The following is an 18,084-nucleotide window of genomic DNA, read 5'->3' as shown; positions in this document are numbered from 1 at the left end:
TGTAAAGAACTCTTTGCTGTTTTTCTTTGCATCCTTTGCCAAGGATTTTTTGTAGTCTGCCTTTGCCTGCCTAATCTCCTTTGTGACTTGGTTACAGACCAACTTATATCTATTATAGGCTTCCATGTCACCCATTAATTTGTATGTATCCCATGCATTTTTCTTCTCTGCCACATGTCTCATTAGTTCATCTGACAACCATTTAGGCCTAAACCTTGAACAATATTTCTTAGTTGGTATGTAAAGCCTGGTAGCCTCCAAGATTAGTTCCTTGAATGCTTCCCATTTTGAGTTTGCTGTTGGTAACATCATCAGTTGGTCCCACTGTACAGAATTTAAATACTGTCTCAGACCATCATAGTCGCCTTTACGAAAACAAAAACCTTTCCCTTTACCTCTGATGGTAGTTACCTCCTTGAGTAAATCCCACTTCAACACACTGTGATCACTGCCACCTAGTGGTTCATTTATCTGCAGATTCTTAATGCATGAAGAATCACTACTGATAATCAGATCAAGAGTATTGCTCCTTCTTGTTGCCTCACGAACATGCTGATGTAGAAAACAATCATCCAATAAAACCACAAAAGCCTTGCTAGTGTGCGAGTGACCAACCCACAAATTCCAGTCAATATCTGGGAAATTAAAATCCCCCATTATAAGACTCTCTGATTTACTGGCCCACTGTATTTCCCTGTACAGTTTCTTATTATACTCATCAGAGTCATTAGGCCTACAGCCCATTCCTACTCTCAATTTTGATCTCCCAATGCTTATGTCACACCAAACTGACTTGACACTGCACTGTCCAGCGATGTCGACTGGCTTCACTTCCTTGGATTTTATGTGTTTCTTGACTAATAGCATTACTCTTCCTATCCTGTCTATCCTTTCTGTAGACATTGTACTCCCCAAATTCCAGTTCTGCATTCCTTATATCTGTGTGACACCACGTCTCTGATATCTAAACAATATCCGCCTTTGATGCTTTGAGCAATACCTCAAATTCATCAAATTTATTTACCAAACTCCTAGCAATGGTGTACATGCAAGTATACATGCACCTGTTCCTATTCTTAGCTACCCTAACACAACCCATGTGTTCACTTGTACCGCAATGACTCCCAGCAGTCTCTGAAATATCCTGCATCTTGTTTTTCAGGCTTCTGCTCATTTCAATAGAAGCAGTGCAAGAATCACTTCCACCTCTGCCAGTGGCTACTGTTAATCTATTAGTCCTTGTATCCTCCCCAACTAGCAGTTTTCCGACCCACCTAACACTGCCTCGACAGCATCAGCAAAAATTCTTGCACCCTTTATATTTAAGTGTATCCCATCCCTGTAGAAGCAATCTCTCCTGTTAACAAGTACAGTCCAGGCTGAAAAAAATTCTACCCCTTGAGCCTTGCACAATCCCTCCAGGGCCGAATTGATCGACAAGGCTCTCATCATATACTCCCTCCTATCGTGTCTGGGCAAAATTGCAGACACTTTCAAATTCAACCCTAATTCACGGCTTTTTTTCAACAGTGACCTGTACTTGCTAAGTAATTCCGCCGGTCTCCTACTCTTAATATCATTAGTGCCAACATGTACAACTATATCACCTTTTGTGCCCTTAAAAGATGATATCCACTCTACAACGTCATCAACCTTTGCCACTGGCAGACATACCCTGGTCCTATTCCACCTATCCTTTTTACAAAGCATGTTCCCCGTTTCCCTGACAATAGAGTCACCAACAACTACTAGTTCCTGTGGGACCAGCGCATTCTGCCTAGGGGGGAAATTGCTGCCTCTGTGTTGCCTGATGACCAAGTGCAAGCTCTGGCGTTGATGTGGACAGCTGAGAGCTTGATGGGCCCCTCAATTTATTTCCTTCGAGGGCATCCACCCTGTCCTTCAAGCTCTCATAAAGGCCCATAACAACACTGAGTTGTCACCAGATTTCCTTGCACTCCTTACATCGTGCACACACAAAGACACAAAGACAAATCCCCCTTGGCAGTATCATGTCCCTTACCCGACTGCTCCGCAAACATCAAGCAAACAGTGCATTTTAAAAGACTGTGATTCAGAGGGCAACTGCCCCCCCCTCAGTTCTCCCCTGAACCACAGTACTCCCATTAGCTTGAGCCTTTTGCTTTGCTGCTCTGGTCAGATTCATGATTCCGATTCAATTCAATAAAATTTCAAAACAAAAATTAAATCCTTAAGTTATATCCCAAACAGTTATGTTATATATATTTTTTTCGGTATCTAGTGTTTTCTACGAGTTCCCTTTATACAACTTCCATATCACGTGTACCACTATAGTTATTGTATTAATTATTTGTTACGATTAAGTCGTTATATATATAGAGTTAAAAATACAATTTAATTGACAATAAAGTTTATCAAGATTAATAGATTTATTGATTAATTGACAATATTATATTATGCACTATACTACACTAAGCTCTGCTATCGTGTAAAAATGGCGGGAATTCTTGAACGGTACTTCTACGGACTCGTAAGTATTGATTAGCTTCCAAATCTCGCTATCTCAATTTAGAATAAACTAAGGATCGTGACTAGGTCTATAATCTACTTATAGAAGATAATTTGATATAACAATTGGTTAATAAATCGACTAAATTTGGTTAAAAAAAAAAAAGACGTGTTCTATTTGTAACACGTGGATTTGATACCGTTACCGATACTAAGTAATACCTACAAAATCTCTGTCTAAGTTAAACTTTAAACTAAGTATCGTAACTAGGAATATAAAGCTACTCTAGAAAATAAGTTAATATGACAATTTAAGCTAATAAATCAGAAAATAAATGAGGAAAAACTTCTCTGTTCCAAGAGCTTCAAGGAGCTTCCTAGGGTTTTTGTTTGCTTGCTTCCGATCAAAGATTGCACAATCACACATCTTTTATTGGACACTACAGATGCCACTGATTTTGAATTCTGGTTTTAGTATTAATGTTAGTGAGGCCTAATGATGCAAGGAAGTGAACTTTTTCTGCATCATCCAAAAAGAAATAAATAATAATTATAATAATTCAGAATACTCATACTTTTCCCATTCCCACAAGGTTATCATTCAATTCTGCTTTAATCTTAGACTCACTGCCTCTACCATGTTGGGAGGAAACCTATTCCAGTGTTCGACAACTCATAGTGAATCCATGGTGGCTCACAGATGAACCTCACGAGATCCAATGTTCTGTTATTCTCTGAGATTTTATATTTGTGTCCCCCAATTCATGTCTTGCCCACAAGAGAGACCAACCCTTCCTCATTCATTTTACTCAATTCCTTCAGTGCCTTATATGCCTCAATTAGATCTCTCCTCAGATGTCTGTTTATCAAACTTTTCAATCCACACTTTCTAAGCTGTTTTTCATATATGCATCTCTCTCTGTATTCATCACCAATCTGGTCACCCTTCTCTGAACCCTTTTTCAATTTCTTATTTTAAGGTGTGGTCTTTGAACCTGAATGTGGTATTCCAAATGCAGTCTAACCATCACCTTGTAAGGAGGGATAATGATGTCCTTCTTATTACAAAAGGCCCTATAAATCATAGACAGAACACTATGTGTCTTCCTGGCTGCTTGTTTACACTGCACGGAAAATTTCATGTCAAATTAACCATAATATCTAAGCCTTTTTAAACTTCAACTACTTTTAGTTCCTCTTCCTTACAGCTTGTACATGACTCCAAGATTTCTTTCCCCAAATATTTAGAAGCACCTTATATTTAGAATAACCTTATATTTAGAAGCATTAAATTTGGTTGCCATTTTTGGACCATATATGAAACTGTCCAAGTCTTTTTGAAACAACGTGCCCTCACTCAGATTGTTAATCACCATCTCCACCTTTAAATCATCAGCAAACTCTGATGATTTGAGGAATGGATGAAGCAATAGATGTTTGTAGTAGTATCAACATACAAAATAATGGCATCTTCAAAGCTACTAGGACTAACCCAAAACAGTGTGTTGATTATTTTTGACTGTATTTTGCTGCATAGGGACAGTAGATAAAAAATCTTATTATACTTGTATTACCAAAAACTTATCATAGTTTTACTTGAAGGCACTTAGGCCTTCTTTGTTTTAAAATGCTCTGAATACCTTTGAGGACTGGCTTAATCCTCATTGCACTCTTCAGTAGCTTAAAAGCCTAACAATGCAAAGAAGAGGATTTTTTCTGCATATATCAAAGAAATAAAATAAAATAAAATCTTTCGCAATCACTAATTCTTTTACCCATTAATTCTTAACTACTTTTTCTAATTGTTAATCCATTAATAATTAATTAATATTAAATTTCATTGGGCCAAAACATAATGCTATAATATCAACTTGTTGCTAGAACACAGCCCTGATTGTGTTGACCTGCTCTCATTTAGTTGGTGACTTATTCCAGAACTGTGTTCCGTTGGCTGTCTGGGGGTAGGGGCTATGGTGATAACCAGTTTGGATGTGCCAAGGCGTAATATATCGCAACTTTTATTTTTCACCTGGATCGAAAAGAACTCGGATCACAAAGAAGGTCCTCAAAGGCTGATGGAGGCACCATAGATGGAGAGGTCTCTGAATTCGTTGGAACCAACAGTTGTTAACAAATGTAATTGCTAAGTAACCATAGAACACCACAGGAAAGTAACCACACAAGCTTTTCATACCAACTAAGATATATTCTTTAAGGTTTAAACTTAAATGGGCATCAAATGAATTGATGGAAACAGTGGCAGAGAGAAAAATACATGTGATGATTATAATTATTAGTGGATACAGAGGCTTACAATAAGTACAGGCCTCCTCTCAGGAAAAGGTACTTGAAGTGATTAGCATTGCTTTGGCAATGGACTAATTCATTATGCTAATGGATAGTTAAATTGAAGATGTATAGGTTGCACATAGATATTTTGAATAAATTCAAGAAGGAACTAGACAAATTATTGGAGGCGATGGACAGGTGATGTGGGAAGATTTTTGTATGTACAATAAAATAAGCTGAACAGTTTGTTTTCTCTATAACTTTAGAACAAAATGTAATAAATGAACTATCTAAACGGTGAATGAAATCTTTATTCTTGAAAATTTTTTACATCATATGTGAAAAATAATATTGGCTAAATGACCACCTCCTTCTTGCTCACAAACATATGCTTTCTCACGGGCCTCTGTGGTTTGAAGGTTATTGGCATACACTTTATCCTTGAGATAGCCCTAAAGAAAGAAGTCTGGGGTGGCCAAGTCTGATGAGTGTGGTGGCCATCACACATCACCATTTTTTGAAATAATGCGATTGGGAAAATGCTGCCTTAGGAAGTCCATTGTGGCTCGAGCTGTGTGAGCCGTTGTGCCATCTTGTTGGAACCACATATTGTGGTCTTCTGGTAGCTGTGGCATAAAAATTTTCAACCATTGTCCTATAGCGCTCTCCATTGACCATTAGCGCCTCCTTTAAGATTATCCACTTCCCAGGCCGTAGCCTATGCGTGGATTTTTCCTATCAGGAGTTTTACTTTAAACTTTTAGAATTCTTTTATTAATATTAATATAAATAATTCAAAATGCAACGAAAAAATAACAAAATATGCAATTCGGCCACTTAGCCTCCCATAAGAATAATTGACTTTGATTTAAATTTCTATCAATTTTAATGATGGGAGTTACCACCCCTGCTGCTTGTAGGCGGGCCTCCACTATCTAGCATCAAGCGATATCTTCTTTGGAAACACTCCACAACATATTTATTAAAATATGTAAAAAATCTCCTATCTGTGAACAAGGTCCAAAGATTCTCCCTTCCCAACTGACCAATAGATCTTTCTAATTCAGATCTCAGATCTATATAATTTTGACAATCTAACATGACATGCTCAGATGTTTCTGGGACACCACACTCGCACAATCTCCACACTCCCAACTGGTGCAACCTCAGAGCAAGACCGTGTCCGGTTATAAGGAACGTCGCATGTAGACGAAACTGCAACCAGTTTTTATTTCTTTGATTTATCAGGTCTACTCTTGGAAGGAAGCTATACGTCTGTCATCCTTTTTGACTTTGATCCCATAGTTCTTGCCATTTAATATATATCTCGCCAATTATCTTTTCTTCTCCAACTTTATATCATTTTTTGTATATTGTCTTTTTTCAGGGCAAGATATTATACCAAATAATGTTCTCCTAACATTCTTCTTGGTATAATACAACAGCCCATATAGCAATACGACATACCGGACCGGAATCTTGCCTGAAAGCACCTGCAAGGCTTCAGAGGAGACGGTTCGGCATGCTCGGGTTATTCCCAATAAAGCAAACCTTTGTGCTTGTAATAAGTACTTTTGCATAACTGTATTTTCAATTTTATGCACCCAAGCTCCTGAGGCATATGTGACTATGGGGATAAATAAGCAATCGTACAGCAAATTGATGGATCGTCCTTTTATTCCCCAGTCTGATCTTACAACTCTCCTGAGCTTGGAATGCAGAGTCCTAATCTTATTTTCAAATATATAACATGTTCTGTAAAGAATATTCTTTCTTGAATCTTTATCCCTAAGTACTTTGTAACCTTCACATACCGAACGGACCATCCTGAAGCCTCACTGTGGGGGCACGGTTCATGCTAAGCTTCCCTTTTAGAAGCATCTGAACAGTCTTTTCTTGGGATATTTCTAACTTATATTTACTTGCCCATATCTCTAATTGCCCTAATATTTCCTCAGCCCTTCTTTCTATTTCTGATCTAGCATTCCCCGAACAATTTGGACAAGATCATCTGCATACGCTATTTTATTAACTTTTATCATTTCTGATTCAAGAAACTCGTCTAACACAATATTCCATGCAAAGGGTCCAATCACCGAACCTTGTGGATAACTTCTTTGTACATATTTTTCACAATAATTTCTTGATTTGAAAAATAACTCTTAAAAACTTTAAATAAAACTTCAGAGCATCTTACTTTCCTAATTCTACTTAGGATACCTTCCCACCACAGCCTATCAAACGCCCCTTTAAAATCGATAAAAATCCCAAGAGCATACCTCTCATCACACTCTCAGCAGTCTTAACTAATTCATATATTGCATCCTCTGTGGAACAACCTTTTTTAAAGCCATATTGGTTGTTAGAGGACATTCTTTTCATTATGGGTAATCATCAAATGGTTAATTATTAACCTTTCATACGCTTTTGCTAATACTGACAAGAGGGCAATGGGACGGTACCCTCCTATTTCATTCATTAATCTGTCCATACTTTTAACAATTAGTTTGATTTAGCCGTTTTCCAACATACTGGGAAGGTACCCTCTTGTAAACACTTATTAAAAATATACAAATATAAATCCAGTATCAATTTAAAAATCCTTTTCATAATAACAACTTCAATTCTGTCCAGGCCTGGTGATTTTCCATCCTTTGCACGGAACACTGCTTCTTCTACTTCTTCCATTAAAATTTCATTCTCCATATTTATAGAAGAATACTTATCATTTTGTTCTTGCATTTGCTTCTGATCCTGCCCCAACTCTCCGGAGTCCTGCGGAAAGAGATCATCTAGGATCCTGCTCACAGAATCTTGCCAAGTTATAATTTGATTATTATCTTTAGGGATATCTAAAATTTCTTGCATATTTTTCTTGTTAATTAACAATTTAAAAACCGAATTCCAAGGATCTCTGGATCCCTGTTCTCTCACAAAATTTCTCCAACTTATTTTCTTAATTCTATTTATGGGCCGGACATATTCACATCTTGCATCTCTATACACTTCCTTATATATATTACACATTTCACTATCACCATGCCGTCTTATTCTCTGAAAGTTTCTTCTTTTAGCAAACATATCCTTGCGCTTTTCAGATAGTTCCGGAGTCCACCACAGTACAGGTTTATTCACTTTAAAGTTTTTCTTCATTAACTTCTCACACACTTTGATGGTTTTGGAGGTTAAGGTTCCCACACATTCTTCACCACTTTTACTGTTCCAATCCATGGAGTTAAATTCTTCCATACATATTTCATCAAATCTATTCCAGGACACATCTTTAACTTGGTATCTACCAGTATCAATTTTGTACCTTAATTGTTCATCGCAGCTAAAGTCAAAAGAGATGGCATTGTGATCACTGCTTATGCAACACTCCTCCACTTTCCAATCCTTTATACTCCTTATTGCTTTCCAAGTTACAACTGTCAAATCAATATAGGACTGTCCATGTATTGAGCTATATGTTGGAGCATGTCCTACAGTATTAACTACTTCTACTCCAGTAGCGGCAAGAAAATCCTTCAGCATTAATCCTCTGTCATCAGATTCTCTGCCACCCCAGAGCAGAGAGTTAGCATTTGAATCTGCAGCAATGACTACACCACAAGAGCCTATCACATTATGTATTTTCTCTAAAATTCTAATACTATTTTCCATATCGTCATTAGGTGGACAATATAAAGAAACAAAATAGCATCTCCCAAAATTACCTATGATCTCACAACATTTATCATACAGACTTGTTATTCTAGTGATCACTAAGTTCTTATCTCTTACTAAAATTGCAACTTGAGGACTTTCACTTCCCTTTATTATCTATAATTCCTAGGATAACCTGCTATTTGCTCCTTAAAAACATAAGGCTCCTGTAGGAGTGCCAAAGCTACATTTTCCTGCTCCATATATTTTGTTAACTCTGATGCCACTGCTTTGGCTCTTTGGGCATTTAACTGAATTATTTTTATTTTCTTAGCCATAACAAATTTTCTTTTTGTATATTTATATCTCCAGAAAATTCGTATCTCCGTATTATTATATCTCCAGAGCCTTAACATATTCTTGACAATTTTTATCGGTGGCAACATGGACAGCCTCTACATCTCTTTTCGCACAGTTGCAACACTTCGGATTTTTCCCTTTATTAGTACAATCTTTATAGGAGTGAGCACCTGCACAGTGCCCACACACCACCTCTCTTTTACAATACTTTGCTATGTGTCCATATAATAAACATCTGTAGCATTGTGTCACAGTGAAAATCTCTTTGAATTTACATGCACTCCATCTTAAGAACGGTCTATTTTTATCACTTATTATAGTTCACAACTCAGGTACAACCTGCACAACCCAATTATTCATCTGAGTTGTTTTACTTTTATTAATTGTGAGTACCTCAATTCCCTCCTTAACCTTCTTTTCAATAACATTATGTTCTTTAAAGTTTTTTAACCATAGATGCCTCCAGAACTCTTCTTTCTCTAAATCTTTCTCAATCATATATTACGATCTTAGGATTAACAGCCTTTGGGATACTATACTGCAACCCCAACTCCTGTATTTTAGAACATGATTTTATCTTTGCCAGGTTATCATTCGTATCAGCCTCAACCAGCACGCTTCTGTCTCTAATCACTCTTATGTTCCTTACTTTAATTGTTGATAGCATCGGTCGCACCTCTTTTAAAATTTCTTCCTTAACTTCTTCACTTGTTCGATGTTTCCCAGTATTTGCCCGTATTATCATTATCTTCGGAACTCCTTTTTCTTCCGTAATTTTACTCTTTGTTACTTGTGCATAACTGACGCCATCTAATTTTTCTTCTATTCTTTTTAATCTGTCTTTTAGCACGCTATTCTCAACAAACACTTCATGTGCTTTCTTTTCAATAGAATTCCATATATCCAATATAACTCTTATTGCTTCACTAGGTATTTTAGTTTTATCCCATAAATAATCATTCAACTTTTTCTTCGCTTCAAATACATATTTGGAACCATCCTTCATAATACCTTCAGTACTTTGTTCATCTTTTCTTTTCCTTTTCTTATGTTTTTCTTTTGAACCAACATCACCTCCATCCGAAGCATTATCCAGTTGTCTATCTGATGTTTTCCTAGATTTCCTTTTCTCGGTTCTTTTAGTTGTTTCTTGTGATGCACCTGGCAAAGATGAAGATCTTAATTTAACTGGAGTTCTCTGCAGCGTTTTCCCCCCCGAAGACTTCCTTTTCTGTCAGTTCTTTTGCTTGAGAAGATGCATCACTCCCAAGCTTGAAGTAATTAATTCAGCGGTTGAATTTTTAAAGTAATAGGTGTGATATAATATGTAAAGAAAGTTATTCAAAACCAGGACAACAGTATTTTGGTTGATAATAGAATTTTTTTATTAATGTCTTTTTTATTAAGTTCTTTCTTTCTCTTTTTCTAGGTGTCTTCTCCAACAGGAAGGTTGGCAGCTAGCAAATAACAAGTCTCTGTTTCTAGTATCATGAATTATTTTCTCAGTATTCAGTCTAGTCCAGTCTCTTAACTTATCCATCCATCACTTCTGCCTTTACCACTTTTTCTGAATCCCAGTATCCTACCCTCCAGTGCAGTTTGTGGTATTTCATTTCTTTCCTCTCAGGGTGTGCCCATAGTATGCTAATTTTCTCCTCTATATCATTTTTATTAAGTGTCTGCCATTTGTAGAACTCTTTCATTGCTAACTCTGCTTGCCCATCTGATTCTCGTGGTTTTTTGTAGGCACCACATCTCAAATGCCTCCGATCTTTCACTTCTTTGTTAATTGTTCATGTTTCCCCTCTATGTAGCAAATATAAACATTTTAGTATAGGTTTATATTGCTAACCTTTTAATGTAGGTTTAACAAACCTTTTAATACTAATAAACCTTTTAGTGTAGGTTTATAAACTTTTGGTGTGGGCTGAAAAGGAAGCTTATTGATATGAATTGTTTGATTTAAATAATAACACAAATTTGATAATCTTTTATCTTTCAGGGAGCTATCATAGCAATTGTTATCACTTGGGACTGTGATTTTGATTATGATGTTCATTACTGTATGCCTTCCTATAAATTTCGACGTCTTGATAATCCAAAAACACACTTAAGTAAAGGATGGAACTTTAGGTAGGTCTGTTATTATGTTTTCATTTACATCATAACAAGAAAATTTTGTTTAAATTTGTTGGGTACTATCAATCTTCAGATAAATTGGAATATTTAATGTTGTTCTCCATAGTTTTCCCAATCTTTTATAGGTGCAAGAAAATTGGCATTAATATAATATTTTTTATATTTTATTTCTTCTTGATTAAAACAAAATGAGCACTACAGTGGCACCTGATTATAGTGCTTGTATGAAAGATAAAGTGTTTACACCAGTAACAAAGACATGATTAATATCACCTAGACAAGACTACAATAATAGTTCAGACACAGCATGAGTTGTTAAGGGTCTTGTCTGACCAATTTTATTGGATACTACGATGTGATCACAAAGGTAGGTCAGGAACTACCAAAAAATAATTTTGGTAGTTCCTGACTTTACAAGTTAATTCGTTCCTAGTGTGCACTCATAAAACAAAATCTCGTAAAGTGGAAATTAATTTCCTATAGACATAATGTTAAAAACAGGGGTTATATTCTCAACAATGAAATTAGTTAGCTAATTAGTTTATGTTTAAACAATGATTAATTTATCCAAAGAAATGAAAACATAGCCTGTAAAATCAAGCAAATTATAATTTCAAGAAATTATTTATGACTTAATTTATGTTAAAGAATGTTCATCCTCCATCATCATCGACTAAATGCACGTTAGTTGATCACTCATTGTTGGGTCGGTACTGGTTGTTGGTTTGTTGCACAAGGAGTTGTCTTCAGAAATGCTTCAAGAGGCATTTGTTTCCAAGATAATCTTCTCTTTTCTTTATAAATTTCACGGTAGCATGCATAAACATTTTTTAACAGCACATACAAATTGCAACTAACTAACATGATACGCGCAAGTAAGATTACAACTAACACGATTTGCATGGAGTAACAAGTTTACGAAGCTTCAAAAAAAAAAAAAAAAAAAAAGGAATGAAGAGAAGATTCTGAAAATATATGTATGTTTTTTATATGACTGAAAATTGCAGTGAAGAGAAGAGGAAATACATTTCACTATAATAACATAAAAACTCACAATTCCAGCTATTGGTATTTTTGCAAATGCAATAACATCAAGTTTACTACCTGTTTATAATTGATTACACTAACAGAAAAGCCCAATAAACTGGAAACTGCAAATTGTTTTTATTGTTTTATGGTCGTGACCTCCAGAAATTTGCTTTAGAAAAATATCACTAAGGCATTCAAAACTGATTCGTATAACAGAACATATGATAACGATGAAAGTATAGTACATTTTAATCATTTGAGTTGGTAACTAACACAACTTACATTATGAAATTGACCTTTTAAAGAGATAAATAGCTTAGTTATATAGCGAAAATTTCAACTTCTGAGGTCTTGGAATGAATAACTAAAAACAATGTGTTATTGGATTCACATTATGATATTTTCACAATATGATGGTGACTCTGGAACAGATTAATATCGTAAAGCAGGGTGCACTGTATTGTATAGCTATGTGTGTGGTTTGAAATGCTGTGTTTGTGAATGTTTAACATTCATTTTTTGCAATTAATGTTCATAGTTTCAATTTTGTTGATACTTAATTTAAAAAAAAAAAAAAAAAAAAAAAAACAGCTGAGGTAAAGAAAGCCTGCACGAAAAAGTTCGATGAAATTTATCGGTAAAAGTACTATGCCGTAACGGCATTTGTATTGTTGCTCGCTCAGTAAACAGACGGTGGGTATTATCAGTCTGGAGTAGAAGTTGAATCCCACGGGAGCTTTAAACCCTCCCGAAGTGGAGGGGGGGTAACCTGACCTTTTTTCTTTAGAATCACTAATTGAATCACGAACAGAGTCATATTGGAAGTTCTGGCGTCGTAAAAAATGTTCATAACATAGTTTCACCGGTAAGCTTTTTGGAAGTTTGCTGTGCTTCTCATGTGGGCTTCCTTTGTCTTTTTTTTTCCTTGATAAACAATTTATTCACTAGTCTACCAGTGATTCTAAAGAAAAGAGGTCAGGTTACCCCCTCCACTTCGGGAGGGTTTCAATCTCCCATGGGATTCAATTTCTACTCCTGACCAATAACACCCACTGTATGTTTACTGAGCAAGCAACAATACAAATGCCATTATGGCAAAGTACTTTTACCGGTAAATATCATTGAACTTTTGCATGCTTCTCATGCAGGCTTTCTTTACCTGCGCCAAAAAAACTCGTAAACCCAGGAATTCATAAAGCAAAAACTCGTAAAGTGGGAATTGCCTGTACTTGGATTTCAGGAAAGCATTTGATACTGTTGCACATGGAACACAAATTGGAACAAATTGTTGCACAAATTGGAGCGGTATGGCATTAAGGGCAAGTTTTTGCAATGGATAAAGGGATGGTTGAGTGGGAGATGGCAGAGAGTGGTAATAATTGGACACTGTTCTATGTGGAGTCCTGCAGGGTTCAGTGTTAGGCTCATTGTTGTTTTGTGTATTTATTAATAATATCGATGAAGGTATATCAGGCTTAATGTCAAGTTTGCAGCTGATACAAAGGTTGGCAGGGTTGTTAATGATAGTAAAGACAGTGACTAGACTGAACTAGACAAACAGGCAGGGCTGCAGCAAGTGGGTAGGCGAGGTAAGCGTCACTTATGGGCAGCAGTTCAAGAGGGCACCGAAATTTTTTCGATATTGTTTCTGATTGGTTAATGCTTATCAGTATTCAACATTTAGGGCGGCAAATTTTATTTTGCTTACTGGCAGCACATAGGAACTCAGCGCTACTGCAAACAGGCCCAGAGTGCCAAGCGTTTCTAACGATCAGGTGATTTTTGCGATTATAAAGTGAAAGAGTATTACATATATCTATAGTTTAAAGCTAATTCTCTATTGTATATATATATAATTGCTGAAAAGTATCAGTGCAAAGGTTCCTAAGAAAGGAAAGACACCTTTCTTTTATTTATATCCTAGTCCTACTAACCACTAATGTACTTCCACTTGGTCACTAGGTGGCACCAGGAGTGGTCCTGCCTCCCCGTGGCGGGACCAGAAACCTGGGAGGAAAAGCTCTCACTCCCAGGGCTAAAAGGAGCAAACATGGATGAGCCAAACATTACAACCACGGATCCCAAAGATCTGACTCCTTTGAGTCGGAAAAATGAGGACAATGAGACTATTGCAACTAAAAAGCACCAACCGGGCTAGCCAAGTGGGTAAAGTGCCTGCCTGGCAGCCCAAAGGTCGTGAGTTCGAATCCCACCTCAGGCTTGGATCAGAGTAGAAAATGCAAAAACCTTGGGACGTGCAATATGGCCACAGAAGTCGATGCGCCAACAACTAACAAAAAAAAAAAAAAACTAAAAGGCAAAAAAATATGTGACATTGCTTCATGCACCTGCCTTTCATTCTACATCAGAACTGCCATTAGGAAAACTGTCACCATTTGTCATCCAGAAATGTTTAGAAAGTGTGGCTGAAACACCAAAAAATATCAAGCAAATAAAATCAGGCGACATTCTGGTCGAGACAGCAAATGCCAAACATGCAGAAAGACTGTTTCAAATGAAAACATTTGGTGGGATTCCAGTAAAGGTCTCTCCCCATAATATACTAAATACATCGAAAGGAGTAATTTCTGAATGGAACCTTATCAGCGTCTCTGAAGAAGGAATTAAAAATGAACTTGAAGATCAAGGCATCATAGCTGTGAGAAGGATTAAAATTACTAGAGATGGTACACTTACCCAACCAGAAATATCATACTGATGTTTAACATGCCTAAACCACCCACATCTCTGAAAGCCGGATATCTAGATTGTAACATCAGACCATACATTCCGAATCCTCTCCGCTGCTTTAAATGCCAAAAGTATGGCCATTCACAAATGGCATGCCGTGGCATTGCCATCTGTTCCAACTACAGGTCTCGAGAGCACAGCAATCAGAACTGTTCAGCCGAGAAACTGAAATGTCCAAACTGCAAGGGGGACTATTCCACCTATTCCAAGAAATGTGCCGACCGGGCTATCCAAGTGGGTAAAGTACCTGCCCGGCAACCCAAAGGTCGTGGGTTCGATTCCCGCCTCGGGCTTGGATCAAAGTACTGCAAAAACCTTGGGAGGTGCAATATGGCCACAGAAGCCGATGCGCCAACAACTACCAAATCAAAAAAAAATCCAAGAAATGTGAATGTTGGAAAAGAGAAAAGCAGGTTCAGTGGTATAAAGTAGAACGTTCTGTCATGTACCAAGAAGAGAAGAGAACTGTACTTCTGGCTATCTTAAACAGACCTTCCTTTGCACAGGTAATAATGAATCAGCATACAATAGAAACTCAATCAGATTTTACAATTCCTCCAAAGAAGCCCATCTGAGACTGGGCACAAGCACTATTTACAGCATCCCAGCCAAAACATCAAGAGAAACTTGCCAACACACCACTATCCATACCTCCCGATGTAAAATACTCAGAAACGAAAGCCCCTCAAGGAAAATGTAATGTCTTAACAAATGGAGACAGAAGCGACCAGCCAAGCAGACAAATCAAATCGGTACTACAGATTTTTGTGGAAGAAGAGATGGATACCGGAAAATCATATTTCCCCAAAAAGGAAAAATCTACAAGTGAAAGATTTAAAATAGCATCTAGGAAAAAGTACGAAAACCTCTCCAAAACCAAATAATGAAAACCATAATCCAGTGGAACTGTAGAGGATTCCACACTAACATAGGTGACATACAATTTGATTGCACAGTATGTACCACTATGGCTGTGCTTACAAGAAACCTACCTCATACCTCAAGACTGTACCTTAATAAAGAACTATACAGCATATCGAAAGGACAGAGTAACAGGTGGCACAACCCATGTTGGGGTGGCAGCACTAGTAAATTCTCACATTCCTTCCCTCTAAACACAACCCTTGAAGCGGTTGCAGTATGCATAGCCACTAGATCCCTCATAACAGTAATAACAATTTATGTTCTACCAAACCAAGATTTATTACAACAGGACTTAGAAGACATAGTAATGCAGTTACCTGCCCCCCCCTTCTGTATGCTAGGTGACCTCAACAGGCATAGCCCTGTGTGGGGTAACACAGCCACAGATCGGAGAGGAAAACAAATTGAAAAATATATAGACGAGAATGATTTTACTTTGCTGAATGACGGCACACATACATGTACACATCTTCCATCAGGAAATACCACAGCTATAAACCTGTCTGTATGTTCTCCAGTACTATTTCCAATACTTGACTGGTCAGTGCACAGTGATCCTCTCAGTAGCGATCACTATCCAATAATTGTCACCATGGCATTAGGAACCACATGCAAGTCACGTAAAACTCCCAGATGCAAAATAAATGAAGCAGATTGGGAAACTTATAAATCATTTGCAAAACTAAATGTTGATACTATCAAGTAAAAACCATTACATGCAGCAGTACAAATATAACAAATAAAATAATTCAAGCTGCTCAGCACTCTGTCCCAAAAACATCATCTCACTTTCCAACACATCCAAAATCATGGTCAAGTGCAGAACGTGTGCAGGCTAAAAAAGAGTGAAACAAAACCTGGAATACTTTTCAAAGATATCCAACTATAGAGAACCTCATATTGTTCAAGAAGGCATGGGCAAGAGCCAGATATATTAGGTGAGCCAGTAGGAAAGCATCCTGGATAAAATTTGCATATACATTAACAAGTTCCACACCATCTAAAACTGTCTGGAATAAAATTCATAAAATGAATGGCAGATACCAGATTACTCCAACTCCGATCCTAAACTGGAATGAACAAATCACTGCAGAGCCATCAGAAATAACCAATGCACTGGGCGAAACCTTTGCCAAAATATCAGCGACCACCTCATATACTCCCAGTTTTCAAATATACAAGGCAAGAATAGAAAGACATAAACTGAATTTTTCCACAAGAAATTATGAAGAGTACAACCACCTTTAACATTCCATGAATTGAAACATGCTCTATCACAGACAAAGCAAAGTGATCAGACCAAATTCACTATATGATGTTAAAGAAACTTGATGTTCAATCCAAAATGGCCTTACTAGAACTATATAACAGAATCTTCCTAGAAAACCAATTTCCAGACAGTTGGCATCAAGCAATAATTCTTGCTTTCCAAAACCCGGAGAAATATCTCTCTGACCCACGCAATTACCATCCAATAGCTCTAACAAGTTGCCTGGTAAAAGTTATGGAAAAAATTATCAATGCTCATCTAACATGGTTTTTGAACAGAAATAACCTTCTCAATTCAGCACAGCATGGTTTCAGGAAAAATCATTCAACGCTAATTTACTTACCAAATTAGAAAACAATGTGTGGAATGCCTTTATCCAAAAAAATCACCACATAATGATCTGTTTCGATATAGAAAACACTTATGATATAGCATGGCATTATGGAATTATTCAAAACCTATATCACCTTGGATTACGTGAACATCTTCCTAAATATATTCAAAATTTCTTATGCCACAGGTCATTTCAAGTTAGGTTGCAAAATACTCTTTCAAAAGTCTTCACCCAAGAAGAGGACATGCTTCGGGGTCCGTGCTTAGCACTACCCTCTTTGCTATCAAAATAAACTCCATAACTGAACATATACCAAAACCTGTTGATACTGCTTTATATGCTGATGATTTCAGTATTTCCTGTCATCACTCTCAGAATATGTGAAGTATAGAACAGCAGCTACAAGGAGCAATAAATAAAATAAGTAAATGGGTGCAAACAAATCTCATGGTTGCTACTGTCGCACTCCTGCATTACAGATATTATGGTTTGAATGTTCACATTCTTCTATAGTGTAACATATTCGGTGCCATCAAGGGCATTGCTGATTCCAAATTTCTTTGAAAGTGCAACTTTGTGTTTCATTAACTCCCATTAATTTTTCACTCATTTATTTGTTGATTGCTTCATTCACCATGCTAGTCCATCCTTCACATAAAAATGCTTTAAAGGGATCTGTTAATTCAGAGTCCAATAGTTGCTGGCTAAGGCCATCTGGAATTACAGATAACTCGATGTTTAATTCAGAAACTGTTGTTTTTGTTGCCTCTGTTACAAAATAGTCACAAACTAAAAAATTTGCTTTTTGATAAGGCCACCTGGATATCTTAACCATACTTTCTCTAGCTATTAA

At 36.8% G+C, this 18,084-nt stretch overlaps 1 protein-coding gene across 1 annotated transcript in view; it reads left to right on the top strand.

Annotated features, from left to right (window-relative positions):
* The window catches only part of LOC150085930 (P2X purinoceptor 4-like), a 118,044-nt gene that overhangs the window by 75,319 nt on the left and 24,641 nt on the right, over positions 1-18,084 (top strand). The window contains exon 8 of the mRNA XM_090374745.1: positions 10,787-10,917. Coding sequence (XP_090230871.1) covers positions 10,787-10,917 — 131 coding nt within the window. The remainder of the gene's footprint in view (positions 1-10,786; positions 10,918-18,084) is intronic.

This window comes from Mastigoproctus giganteus, chromosome 5, assembly GCF_048544385.1.
Source record: "Mastigoproctus giganteus isolate SK-2022 chromosome 5, ASM4854438v1, whole genome shotgun sequence".
Lineage (NCBI taxonomy): Eukaryota > Metazoa > Arthropoda > Arachnida > Uropygi > Thelyphonidae > Mastigoproctus > Mastigoproctus giganteus.
The sequence above is the reverse complement of the archived record's forward strand: the minus strand, read 5'-3'. Positions and strand labels throughout refer to the sequence as shown.